Genomic DNA, 14,868 nt, shown 5'->3' on the forward strand with positions numbered 1-14,868 from the left:
ACAAGTTTAAAAGAAAACTGTTTATCTGAAAACATAATATTTTGTAACATTATAATTACATGTCAACCAGTTCATTTAGATTGTTAACCCACAAGCATAAACACACATGTGCACATGCACAGCTTTGCTGTATAAATATGTTCTAGTCTTGACCTTTGGCACAGTGGTGATGTCATCAGGAGATGTCAACACTGTCACTTCATTTCCAAAGAATAAACTCCGTGGTGATGTCACTCCAATATATGATCCTACTGGTGCCATGTGGCTTGTTCTTTAAGTCTAAATATGGAATATCATGAGATCTCTTCATGTGAGGAAAAGGTTAGAGAAGTAGATAAAGAAGATGACTGACAGCAGCCTCCTGATTTAGAGAGGTTCTAATTACAGTAGATCATCCATGATAACAAGATCCAAATGAACACAGTGCTACCAGAATACACCCAGCCATAAGCTCCAGTATCTGGCCAGTGACAGGCCTATAAGAGAACAGTTGTGTCACTGAGTCATTGGACAGGATTCAAGAGGGAATCTGAAAGTGACTTTCATGAATGATGCAATTAGCCTATAGATACTAAAAGGTTAAAACACCGCAACTGTATGATGCAACAAAGCAGCAATGAGTGGAGAGGATAAGAGATCAAACACCAGTTTGTGCCTCTCGCCCTCTCCTTAATCTGTTTCTAAACATTTCAATTTAGAAGGCCTTTTTTTTGCACTGATAAAGCTAAATGTTACCATCAAATAATGAAAATAGGTATTGGAAATAAAGCACATGAATATATGGAACTAGCAGATTTGTGTAATACGGGTACTGACATTAAAATTGTAATGTAGATTCTATATTTGCTTCCCAAATGACATTATACACTATGCACTTATGTGTACACAACCATATAATGTATGAATTATATAAGGTTATTTTTGTAATTCATAATCGGAGTCTGATAACCCCTCCCCCTTCACTAAATAATCAAGGCACTGTGAACGCACTACTTGCACTATTTATACTACAGAAGGTCATAGACTTGTAAGTACGTACACAATTTGGGACACACCTTATCTCTAGATTGGAGGCTGTCCTATGCCAACATCAGCCAATAGTGTGAGCTTAGGGGCAGGACTATGAGGTGAAGTTGGGGCTGTGTCAACCTGTTTGGAAACAGCAATTTCTTCCAATTCTATTTATTTCTTTTAATAACAAACAATCACTTGCTAAAGCTTTAAACACTATATTCCCTTGAGGATGAAATGGAATTCCTGCTTTAATTAATTGTAAATAAGAGAAAAACACACAGCATTTGTGCATGTGTTTCCTTTTTTATTCAGTAATGGTTTAATGTTGGAGTGTTAGCAGGGGGTGGAGGGATTTAGTCTCACTTTCTCTACTTAACAATGTAGAGCTGTGAATTCTCCAACTCATCCTGACTGAAAATAGAGTTGTTGTGACATGCAAGAGAACACTAAGAGAGAGAGAGAGAGAGAGAGAGAGAGAGAGAGAGAGAGAGAGAGAGAGAGAGAGAGAGAGAGAGAGAGAGAGAGAGAGAGAGGCATGCTTTGTTTGTTTATTTTCATTTGAGTGATGAACGTGAGTGTTTTGGACATTTATATTCTGAACTATTGTTGATTACATAGATTTCACATTTAAAGAATTTTGGGGAACTGATTCCTTTCACAGTTGACAAAATCTGCATACACATGCAATGTACTTTAAACATCCAAACAAATTATTGCTGACATGGTTCTTCCAAAATCCTAAATTTTAAACACTGAAGTTTTTAACTACAGCAAGTGTCATTGGGCATTTATATTTGTGGTTAAGTGTGTTTTGCCTTTGCCCTACATGAAGTATTTTTGACCTTCTCTTTTTTAAGATGAACAACATGGCCAACAGACAGCTGAACAAGTGATGCACAGAGTAAGAGTAATGCATGTCACATTCCACTTCCTTGTGCATGAGTGGGGGAGAAAAATAGTGAGGGAGAAAGAGAGAGGCAGGGTGCAGTGCATAGGAACAGCCTAAAAGAAGGCACATTCCTGCCTTTGTTTTCACTGTCAGATTTAAACTCACACTATATCATCACATAATTGAAACAGGTTTTAGCCCATAAGCCTATATTAATACAAACATATAACAAAAAGACTTCTTAAATCCTTCAATAGGACTTGTAATAGATCCTATGGCAATACTGTCATGCAAGTAAAATTTACTCCAGAATGTTTTCAGCTAAATAATGTTTCTGGATTTACAGTCAAAGAAATTAGATTAAAAAAACACTATTTTTCATATTTTAATGTTCATTAATTAAATAACAATAGGTCATGAACAGCATTATAAATATTTTCATGAACAGTACGAACATTTACATGTGGAACACATATAGCAGGCAGTGGGACGTATAAAAAAAAAGAATAAATTACCCCAAGCAGCATCATCTATTAGGAAAAGACAAGCATTGACATAAAATCTTTTGATTATAGGTTCAAATATACATAAGTGCTTCAACATACAAAAATACATTATATTTATTATCAGAGCTCAAAGACACTTCATTTTTGATTTGCATGTTTTCTTAGTGGGGAGGAAATTGGATTTTGGAGAGCAGCCAGTGGCCTTTGTCCTAAACAACAACATCAAGATTTCTAATGAAATGACAGAGTGCTGTTGATTTTTAAGATTCAGTATCATGTTGGTATAACATGAAGGTTTAGCTTATCATAAGAAGCATTTGGACAACTATATTTCCACTATTGGTACATATGGGTACAACCCACTGAAAACGATGTTGCCGAGAAATTCAATGTCATTTTTATTCTACAACCCGAATTCCGGAAAAGTTGGGACGTTTTTTAAATTTTAATAAAATGAAAACTAAAAGACTTTCAAATCACATGAGCCAATATTTTATTCACAATAGAACATAGATAACATAGCAAATGTTTAAACTGAGAAAGTTTACAATTTTATGCACAAAATGAGCTCATTTCAATTTTGAAAATAGTTACAAGTCTCAAAATAGTTGGGATGGGGCATGTTTACCATGGTGTAGCATCTCCTTTTCTTTTCAAAACAGTTTGAAGACGTCTGGGCATTGAGGCTATGAGTTGCTGGAGTTTTGCTGTTGGAATTTGGTCCCATTCTTGCCTTATATAGATTTACAGCTGCTGAAGAGTTCGTGGTCGTTTGACGTATTTTTCGTTTAATGATGCGCCAAATGTTCTCTATAGGTGAAAGATCTGGACTGCAGGCAGGCCAGGTTAGCACCCGGACTCTTCTACGACGAAGCCATGCTGTTGGTATAGCTGCAGTATGTGGTTTTGCATTGTCCTGCTGAAATAAACAAGGCCTTCCCTGAAATAGACGTTGTTTGGAGGGAAGCATATGTTGCTCTAAAACCTTTATATACCTTTCAGCATTCACAGAGCCTTCCAAAACATGCAAGCTGCCCATACCGTATGCACTTATGCACCCCCATACCATCAGAGATGCTGGCTTTTGAACTGAACGCTGATAACATGCTGGAAGGTCTCCCTCCTCTTTAGCCCGGAGGACACGGCGTCCGTGATTTCCATCAAGAATGTCAAATTTGGACTCGTCTGACCATAAAACACTATTCCACTTTGAAATAGTCCATTTTAAATGAGCCTTGGCCCACAGGACACGACGGCGCTTCTGGACCATGTTCACATATGGCTTCCTTTTTGCATGATAGAGCTTTAGTTTGCATCTGCTGATGGCACGGCGGATTGTGTTTACCGACAGTGGTTTCTGAAAGTATTCCTGGGCCCATTTAGTAATCTCATTGACACAATCATGCTGATGAGTGATGCAGTGTCGTCTGAGAGCCCGAAGACCACAGGCATCCAATAAAGGTCTCCGCCTTGTCCCTTACGCACAGAGATTTCTCCAGTTTCTCTGAATCTTTTGATGATGTTATGCACTGTAGATGATGAGATTTGCAAAGCCTTTGCAATTTGACGTTGAGGAACATTGTTTTTAAAGTTTTCCATAATTTTTTTACGCAGTCTTTCACAGATTGGAGAGCCTCTGCCCATCTTTACTTCTGAAAGACTCTGCTTCTCTAAGACAAAGCTTTTATAGCTAATCATGTTACAGACCTGATATCAATTAACTTAATTAATCACTAGATGTTCTCCCAGCTGAATCTTTTCAAAACTGCTTGCTTTTTTAGCCATTTGTTGCCCCCGTGCCAACTTTTTTGAGACCTGTAGCATTAAATTTTAAATGAGCTAATTAAGTGGATAAAAGTGTAAAATTTCTCAGTTTAAACATTTGCTACGTTATCTATGTTCTATTGTGAATAAAATATTGGCTCATGTGATTTGAAATTCCTTTAGTTTTCATTTTATTAAAATTTAAAAAACGTCCCAACTTTTCCGGAATTCGGGTTGTATATGCATCTTTTGATTAACCCTATTGAGCACTTTCTAAAACCCATTGTTATGATTCCTTGATTCCAAAGCTGAAGTGGAGAACATCAAACAACAAACCCTCATTTCACCAATTGTCATCCCCTGAGATGATCCAAAACAAATAATGATTAATCACATAATGATTCCTGTAATCATGTTCTACATTAAGTACCTTCACATAAAATGTTCTATGGAATATAATCTGAATTGGCAAAACTCCATGTTTTGAACCCTTAATTCTCAAAAAGCATTCTGGGAATGTGCATAAAATTGTTTTGGCAACTTTTTTGCAGTTTGGTGTTCACTTATTTTTTGTGTAATTATGAGTTAAAATGGAATATTCCTTTCATAGGCTACTACACATACATTAAAGATTAACATTGTCATGTAAACAAACGTAGAGTTAACCTATGACCTTATCTGAACTAATTCTCCAAAATATCACTCTTAACTACAGTATTTAAAACAATGTGATGTTTGAATCTCAAACTCTCCTCACAAACATGTCCATGACTTGATAAATGCTGCGTAGTACAGAAGCACATAGAGAAATACCAGATTTGGACTTTTCTTACATTTTGTGGAAGTAGGGTTAACCAAATGTATTATTGGTTGTCCCTTGCACACTTGTTTTTCCACATGACACTCAAAATACACTGTAAAAATGTATTATTAACAATCTGGATGTTTCTTTTAAAATTCAGGTCCCACTTTAGGTGGCCTTAAGGGTGGGTTAAGGTATAAGGGTTGGTCATCAATGTAATTATAAATGTAATTACAGATGTAATTACATGCAGGTATTTTTCTTTAAATATAAGTACAATGTAAAAACGTACAAAATAAGTGCATTTTATCAAATTATTAATTAAAATTTAAAGTACAGTTAAGGCCACCAAATATAAAGTGGGACCAAAATGCAAACATCTGTTGAGGTCAATTTGATTGTTTGATCTCATTTAAATATATTTCTGATTAAACAGGAAACAACAGAATGTTTACAACCAACAGCCTGTGAGCCAAAGCTGCTCTTAGAGAGATGCAGCTGGCACACGTCAGTCATTCCCCATTCAACTGTTTTTTTTTTAAAAGATGAGATTTTTCAGTCAATTACGGCATTAAGCATATCTGGCATCAGTTAATGTAAGATCAATTCAGTTAAGATAATGATCTGGTTTGGACGAATATAAGATTTGGCCTTAGCTCGATGTGAAAGAAAAAACGCTTACCCAGAGTGCCTTTCAGTGCTGTTATTTTGGGACATCTACAGCGCTCTCATTCAATTCCAACTGAATGAGATCTATCAATACTTCAGACCAGAGCCAAAAACACCATCGGAGAAAAATGAGAGAGTGTGAGGGAAGATGGAAAGAGAGAGCGAGTTTGTGTGAGCGAATGAAAGGGAGAGAGAATGATGACATGAAAAAGAGTCACTGAATTTATGAGGGACAATGTGGGCGGTGAGAGCAAGAGAGAAAAGTAACTAAAAGAAAAGAGAGAGAGTCTAAGTGAAAACACGAACAGCAATAGTACAGTGAGACATTTGGATTTGCCTCTAGTGCAAAATCTTAGATAAAAACACCTAATAAAACGACCTAAAATCTAGAGAGACTTCTTCTTAAAAATGTATCCATTTCCCCTCACTCCTGTCACCTGGCTGGACGCAGTTTTTGCTTACTGTCTGTGCTAGATTGCTATCAGATAATCCCAATGGGCCGCTCTACGCTAAGGCGTCGTCATAGAGACAACATGCAGTGAAAGCTTTGGAAGAATATAATCATCAAACTTGATACAGTGCCAGTGGGCGGAGCCACAACTGTCAAACAGGAACATGAAGGAGGGAGGAATGGAGGAGTAGAGGCTGAAGCAGTGCACAGGAAGAGAGCAGTCCTGTCAGTCATGGGGCTTTGTGTTGTTGTCTTTCAACGGAGGCACAATCATTCAGTTTTTCTGCTTTTTGTTCATCTCTTGACATCAGTCTGCATGAGATTTCCGCAAAGCTGTAAGTGCTGTTTAACCAAAGTCAATCCTTGGACGGTACTCGAGAACCATAGGATAAGCCTGGGGTAAAAGTGAAAGTAAAGAATGACTTCAGCTTTGAATATTCTGATTTAAGCAGGGTATCATTTTCATTATATTGTCAGTTTTCTATCTTAATTTATTATGGTGTAAAAGGAAACAACACAAACCAAGGGGCATTAATGTGTCCTTTTTTGTGTCAACCTCTAGTCTATGTGTAACTGGAGAAATATGACTCATAGATCTGTCAGTAGGTGTGAACAGTTTTTTTTGCTCCTGCCCCCCACAAACCACCAACTCAGCGACAGCTGTTCACACTTCTGCTCATGAGCGCACACACTCACACAGTTTCAAACACACCCCCGTATTCAGGGTCAAACTAACTTTTCAATATTTCTTCTGTCAAAGTTCTAGTCCAGAGGTGATGCCAATGATACTTAATTATGGTGATTCCCTTGGAAGGGACCCCCTTCCTAAAATAAAAAAATAATTTATAAAAACCTATTCATACTGTGTGAAAGTAAAAATATTAAGAGTGATATTATAAAAACAACATGTTTTCAAAATTAAGGAATACGCTTTGATATTGTCATTGACTAAAAAATTGTTAAAGATTCATTGTAACAGAAGTAGCAGATCTTTTCTTCCATATTGTGATGTACATTCAAGTGGAATGGGAAATTTTAAGGCAGGGTTGTGGTTCATTACTTTGGTTGTTGATTAAATGAAGGCAAATATGAATACAAGTTTACAGTCGACTGTAAGAAAGTGGACTAAATGATTGGACACTTCTGCATATTTTATCAGAGAGAATTCTGTTTTACGGGAAGATCATTTATGGGTTTTGATTAAAAATTACAAGTTTAGAAAAAGTTCAAATTTAACATTCAAGAATGAATCATTTAAAATAAGATTATCAGATCAGAAAAAAATGATTATTCATTTTATACTGCCTTTTAAATATAATCTGGGAAAATACAAACTTTTTATAAGGTTTTTTAATACAAAACTATATGCAGTTTTGTTTTTTAAATTAAATTTTGATATATGACCAGTATTAAGACTAGTAATACCATTCAAGATGCAATATTCTGAAGGTGACTGTAAATGTTAACAAAATGTGTATATTTTCAAAAATGTCTTCATTTTGTAAAATTCGCCTACACCTTTAGACACAGGTCTATGTTGCAAACACACACAAACACAAAAACACACATTTTCACATTTTTCAATAATAGTGGTGATATTGTAATAACTTCTGTTGTTTTTATACTGAGATTTGATCATATAATGATATTTCTCATCCTCAAATCCTAATGTTATCATCGAATTATTAATAAGGATTAAGCGTCCTCCGAGGGATGGTGGGATGGTCCATACAGTGTAGATGATTTTACGTTTTACTATCCTTGTAGGGACATTCATTGTCAACAATATTGGCAAATTTGAACCCAGACATACACACTTACGCTGTCACCCTGAAGTCTCCAGCGAGTGCGGTAGATGAATTCCAGGGTGTGGTCTTTGCCCATGATCTCTCCATTACACAAAACATCGAGCTGTAAGAAACAGGTGCAGTCTCAACACAGCTGGCAAATTACATTTCATGAAGTTAAATAATAGGCACATAAAGAGTATGGCATGTTGTGTGTTACATACAAATATAGTGAACAACCCTAGAAACATTAGACTGTCAAGTTTCACAGTTGATGGGTAAGAGCTCATTTATAAATATCTGTAAAAAGAACCTATTAACTCTCAATACACACACAGAAGCATTTGTCTGTGTTGACAGCCCTTTGAGACTGTTACAAAACAGTATTTTACCTCATAAGAGCTTGGCAGCTTCAGTTTTACACAGAGGAACTTCTTAATGGTTCCCACCGTAACACGGGTGGAGCAACGGATGAATTTCTTCATTAAACCCTGTTGCAAATAGACAAGGAGTGCAAATTATAAACACACACACACACAAACACACATCTTTTGAATACATATACCTACTTTGAACTATACTGTCTATATGTACCTTAACTATGCTTTCTCCTGATTGGCCATTGTTTCGTAGACAGTCTAGACAAATAGCGATCTGAGGATCACTCCTGTGATAGTCTCCACCTTTCCCATCATCGTCCTCTTCATCACTCAGGCGAGATTTCTTAGCCCTAGGGCCATCTACAAGATAGACAAAGGAAATCTGGTCTTTAACCTTGTGTGCGTGAGAGGTTATGGGTTTTATGTAAGGAGTAGCTAAGCATTACCTTCTCCATTTGATTTGATCTTATTTTTTCTCCAGAACTCACTTTCCTGTTGTTCCTCCTCTAGTAAATAAACACAATCATTTAAAGAAAGAAGCAGTTTACAGATATATAAACCCTTAGTAACCAAAGCACAACCACATAAACTACAGAGTGCATCTCAGATGTGCATTATAGAGGATAAATTGTCTACGTATGTGTATATACACACACTCACTCTCTCTTAGTCCAGGCACCAACTTAAAGATGATCTCCTCCAGGGTCTTATCTAGCCTGGAAAAAGAAAGGCCAAGATACCATATAAAACACAGGAGGACTTGTGTGTGTATTTAATCAGTGCATTTGAGAAATGAGTGTGGGTGAGTTTGGGTACCTCAGCATCTCTAAAGGGTTGGTTTCATGGACTTGTATCCCACATTCCGGACACTCATTGCTCTCCTCAAAGTGCTGAACGATACAACTCTTACAAACTAGAGGAGAGTGGAAAAAGAAGATGAGAAGAAGAGAATGAGTGGATCAGGTCACATATTTTTTGATGGCTCATACATGACACACGGTCATTGAAGTTAAAATAATTAAAAACAATATATTAAGCAACTACATAACTATCAGATGACTTTTTTAAATCAGAACAAAAACAAGTGTACCAATAAAAATGACAGTATTTAAGAGATAAATGCCATCAATACACAATTTATACTCCTAAAGCCAATAATAAAACTAGAAAATACCGTAAGTTACAGTGACCAACTACAGGATTAAATAAACAAAACTTATCTTTTTAATACATTTGTCATTTTTGTCATTTTAGTACTATTTATACACAAAGTAATACTTTTTTAATTTCTTTTTTTTATTATCTTATATAATTATTATTATTTTTTAATATAAGCTAAATTTGAATTTACGTTTTGACTTCAACTTATTTTATTTCAAGGTCACTACTAGGTTTTTAAAGGTGAATAAGTCACTTTTAGTGACCCTCTGCTCTGAAACAAACACCCGCTGCATTACCCTCACCACTTTATCTACCAAACATTAGGAGACTTTCAGGTGGGTTACACAAAATATTTAGATGTTAAGCATGTTAAGTGTGGAACATTTATAAATATATGAGGCAGGTCAGATAAGCAAGTATGGGCAGGCCATTTTTCCATTACATAATAATGACATAAGTCATTTTTGGAGATATTGCAGGTGCTATAGCTGAATCTAATAATACAGATTTCAAAAATATCCTGTTTGTTTTTATTCTCAGAAAAAAAAATTGTGCAGAGGACATAAAGACAATGTGTGAGACATAGATAACTTACAAGTGTGCAGGCATTCTGTGACAGCAGTGGGCTTTATCAGGTACCCACGGCAAATTGAGCAGGTGATGTATCGGTTGAATTCTCGGACCAGGTGCTTTCGGTGGGTCGCCATCTCGACTCAAAGGTCACAGAGGTCAGGAGATCGCAAGCTGGAGTCACAGCTTTTCCTGTGCACCAACACAGGGTTGCCAATGTGATTTTGTCATCGCCTCGGTTTTGAGGCAGCTGTAACTCCGATCTGAAGACATTATTGTTGATAGAGTCACCCTAGTTTAAAAAGCACAAATAAAAGTTAATTTTAGGAACACTTGTTACCTGCTTTTAGTGACTTACTTTAAGTATCCACATGACAAGCAAAGACTCAAAACTGTTTACGCCACACAGACTTTGGAAACCAATCCAACTCAAATCAGACTTGAGCTGAGCCTTATTAGTCAAAGTGTATCAGAATTCAGGACTCCTTTCAGTCTTAAAACTCTTAGGAAAGTCCCTGTCAGGAGAGACGGGAAAGGCTAAGGGTGTGTCATTTCAAAAGTTCTTTTGAGTTTTCATTGGCTTGATGTTAAGTTCATGTGACCGCAATATAACCACCAGATTCAGCAGAAATATTGAGGCCCTTATTCTTTTTGCATCCAATGCACACACAACAAAGAAAAAAATCAAGTGCATGATTTCAGAACTGACCAAAGTCTCCCAAAAAGTAGGATATCAAACAATATTTTTAGTGGGTGAGTACTAAATGTGGTAGTTTTACCATTATATAAATCAAATAGAGATTATTAGAAATCTCTATTTTTCTTAGTCTTTTTTCAAGCAAGTATTTCTTTCATTAATTCTCTGTTTAACCACTGAAAAAAATGGCAAATCATAGATAAACTACTCCAAATTGTTTGTAAAGTCAGTAAAGGCTGCTAAACATAAGGTACTTGTGTGAAAGGTGTATGAAATATACCAGGATGTACTCTGATATTAATGTATGTCTTTGAACACATTGATCTTTTTGTGACAACATGCCCCAATAGCATGATACTATGCAAGTCGTCACAACCCACCTATGATGGTAAACAGTTGTGAAAGTCCAACATTTCTGCAATATCCAAATCCAGCAGGGAAAAAAATACAAATTAAATAACACTTCTAACTAAAAGCTTTCTAAACGCACCTTCAAGAAAAAAAGGAGAAAATATATCATATATGTAAATGGTTCTCTTAGGAAGAAAGTTTTTTAAACAGATTTACACATGTGCATGCAATGTAACAGTAATTCAGAAAAACAACGTCATCGTCCAATCATTTCTCAGGACGACGTAGTCCTTGCGATGCTCTCAGCCTTTTATGTAATACATATACAGGAGAACAGCAACTCACAGGCTACTACGTAATAACTGAGGAGAATGGACTGTGAACGTCTCTTTAAAACGCACTATAAACCAATGATCTGTTCCTATGTAGCTTTTAGTGTGCGTACGAAACGCGCAGTATGTCATCGTCCCGTTATCTCATCAGCGCGAGCGTCAAGGTCTGCGTGACGTCATCCCCATGGAAATTATAACACATGGCAAGTTAAGCTCGTCTCTCGACGTCGTTTTACATTCTGTAATTATGTATTTATCCGCTCCAGCGGAGCGGACTGACGGGCACACAGCTTCTGCCGTACCACATGACACAATTTCTCCCCTCCCCAAACTTTACACACATTCGGTGCCCACAAACCGATAACGTAGCGCAGATTCCCACGTTCCGTAGCCATCCGAAATACACTCACCGTTACGAATCGTCTCGCCTCGTTTTGTGCTGGGCCGTTAATGGAGACTGGAAAAAGGGGTTTCCAAAAGCCAGAGAGAGTCAGATCGTTGCAGCCCGACGGCGGATTGAGCGCGTGCAGGCAGTACGTGGCTAGTAAACTCGCGGCCGACACGGAACTGGCAGCAGCTCGCGCAGAGAAGGGGCGGGGGACTCACGCGCTTGTTTACGCGCTGCTGTGGATTGATACCAGCGGAGGGAGAGAGCAGTGTGGAACAGTTTCTCGCCATCTTAATTTTTAACATGATTAAGTGAATCTTTGAAAGTCAACGGGCCACAGAGAATTGGAATTGGAAAAAAAATCTATTAAATTATGTTATAATCTTAGAAACGATGACACACGAAGTTTTTTTTTTTTCAAGTGAGTATGAAAATAAATGTAAGGGAAATCTGGGTTAGCTTGTCACAGATTGTAATATTTATTATTTGTTAAATACTATTTTAAGTACATTTCTATACAAATACCTTGAAGTAAATGAAACACTACTTACATAAAATAGTTTATTACAATTTGGTTAAATATTTATATTTATTGTAATTTTAAGAAATAAAACCTTTAAAAAATCTTCCTTCATTATATAGTTAATTCTTGAATGTATGAATTTATAGTGTTCACTTGCTTACTCAAGCAAGGATTTGTTTATTCAGTATTTGCACTTTATTCAAATGTGTTTATGGGATTTTTTTGTTTGTTTGTTTGTTGTTGTTTTTTTAGAATGAGACTAAAAATGTTTGTTTGTACAGTTGGACAAATTACATAAGGTATTCATTCATTCATTCATTCATTCATTCAAGAGTAATTGTGAAATATGTGATTAGAATTTATTGAGCTGTATTGATATACAATAATTTAAGACAGTGTTAAACTAAATATTGGAAAACAAAATCACGCTAGAAAGAACACACATTTATGTAATTTGACTTATATAAGAGTAGACAACTTTGTGTGACAGCTAGCCCCAGTCTCCTTTACTTAAGGCTGTCATCTCAGTTATCAGCCTATGCACACTAAAACAGTTTAAGATGCTGAAACCTTTCTAGTAATTGTCAATATTATACAGGATACTAATACTAAAAGGCCCCCAAACTCTCCCCTTCACTCCTTAGTGTGTGGTTGAGTCCTTTGTGTGGGGGTAAGAGCACACACTCTTCTGGGTGAATGGTGTTACATTTCTTAATGAGATACAAATCTCTGTTTTATAGCTTTGAATAATGTAAACACTCCCAATTACTGTGTTACCATAGCAACAGAACATACAGTGGGGAAAATATTTATTTGATCCCCTTCTGAATGACAGACCCTTCATTTCTTTGTAAGTGAGCAAAACTCAAATCAAACTAAAGTGCCATTTGAATTGAATATCCAGAATATACAATCTGACATTTCTGCTCCCTCATGCATTGTGATGTCTTTTTTCAGATCTGTATCTATTCATCAACAAATTGTTAGTGTAATTGTGGCATCCGTGTACATACAGAGTGATACTATGTAATTTTCTTTTCATTCTCTTTATGAGCAAACAAACAGCGAATGTATACATACAGTTGAAAAATGGTTTTTAGTGATATTTTCTTTTTATACCTCTGGGTGTCCTTCAAACTCTTGTGATTTCACTTCCCATTAGATAGCACTATTTATAGAAAAAACTACAATAGTAAAAAACATGAAAACAGTGAGATGCAGGAAAACAACAAAGGAAGTGATCTCCTGTCATTTCAAAGGCATTTAATGTGTATTACTCAAAAAGCAAGAGTTATTAATGTGCAAACAACATTTTCAAGACCAGCTAGAACTTCAAAGCATTGTACTGATACATTGCTACAACATCAGAGATGTGTCTCAATAACTGATGCATAACGTTTCAACTTACCATGTCTGTTGACTTACACTGACTTCTGGTTGTTTGCTTGTCAAATATAACCTGTTATGAGGAGAAATGTATAACCTGGCAATCAATCAATAATAAATAAATCTACACTTTGGATCACTTCAAGAACCCTTACATACATATCTATAAAAACATTTTACATGGTCAATAATAGATATTACTTATTAAAGCTTTCTTGCACATAAATGTATAGTCTATAAAATATATTAGACATGACTGACATATGAAAAATAAAGAAACAGACAGAAAAATACACAACAAAATATTAAATAATTTTTTATGAATGTATTGATTATTTATTAAATTAATTTGATTAAAGATCATAAAATTGAGCAAAATAATAGCACAAGCATCTACTGCCACACATGAAACATGACTGAATTTCATTAAACGTCATGGTTGTCTTGCTTTTTAAAAATACAGTCTCCAGTCAATGTTTTAATTATACAAAATGTTCATGCTAATGAAGCAATAGAAACATTTCTAAAAACATAGAATCATAAACTTTGCAAAGGCTATTTTATACTGAGTGATAGCTTTTACCTTAACAAAGATATTCTGTACTCCTTCCTGCTCGTCTTGCTCTCTCACATCTTTTTTTCTTCCTCTCGCTCTCATCCTCTCACACAAAGACTGCAGAAGCAGATAAGATTCGATGAACAATGAACTCTTTGCTTCCCACTGACTGTGATGACATGAAATAGATGAATAAAAGGGGAGAAAGTAAGAGAGAGAAAGTGGTAGCTAAGCAATACTGCTTGCATAACACTACTAACAAAGGCAAAGCTCAAAACACACATTCTCAAGTCATAACACAAACTCATAACAGACATATTTGAATTTCAAAGAATCATTTCAGCTAAAAGCGAACAGCTGTGAGGAACCTGTGTACCAGGTGATCATCACATTATGGCTGTGTGTGAATGAGTGCTCAAGTTTGGCACAAAAAAGGGAAACAGAATACAGGCCCATGAAGAAATGTATGTGTATGTCTATGTAATTTATAACACTTCAGCAGCTGCAAGAAAGGCCATAAAAGTAAAATCTTAAATCTCAAAACCAACTGTTCATACCAGTGTATGTCTGCATTCTCAAATGTCTGCTTTACTGCAGGTGCACACACAATCTCTTTTCCCTCTAGAATTTGTGGCTGCTTTA

General features: G+C 36.0%; 1 protein-coding gene across 2 annotated transcripts; it reads right to left on the minus strand.

Annotated features, from left to right (window-relative positions):
* Nucleotides 1-5,663: 5,663 nt before the first annotated feature.
* pcgf5a (polycomb group ring finger 5a) lies at nt 5,664-14,320 on the minus strand. Of its 2 annotated transcripts, XM_059520248.1 has the most exons (10): nt 14,254-14,320; nt 13,693-13,743; nt 10,019-10,285; nt 9,079-9,175; nt 8,923-8,978; nt 8,709-8,768; nt 8,477-8,622; nt 8,275-8,373; nt 7,917-8,006; nt 5,664-6,489 (listed from the first exon to the last, which is right to left on the minus strand). In XM_059520248.1, exons 3-10 carry the CDS (start codon nt 10,128-10,130, stop codon nt 6,442-6,444), a joined length of 708 nt encoding a protein of 235 aa, XP_059376231.1. In that variant the 5' UTR covers nt 10,131-10,285; nt 13,693-13,743; nt 14,254-14,320; the 3' UTR covers nt 5,664-6,441. The 2 variants fall into 2 exon arrangements, with proteins under 2 accessions (XP_059376231.1, XP_059376230.1); XM_059520247.1 differs by lacking the exons at nt 13,693-13,743; nt 14,254-14,320 and adding an exon at nt 11,784-11,946.
* Between the last annotated feature and the right edge of the window lie 548 nt (nt 14,321-14,868).

The sequence above is a fragment of the Carassius carassius genome, chromosome 32 (assembly GCF_963082965.1).
Source record: "Carassius carassius chromosome 32, fCarCar2.1, whole genome shotgun sequence".
NCBI lineage: Eukaryota > Metazoa > Chordata > Actinopteri > Cypriniformes > Cyprinidae > Carassius > Carassius carassius.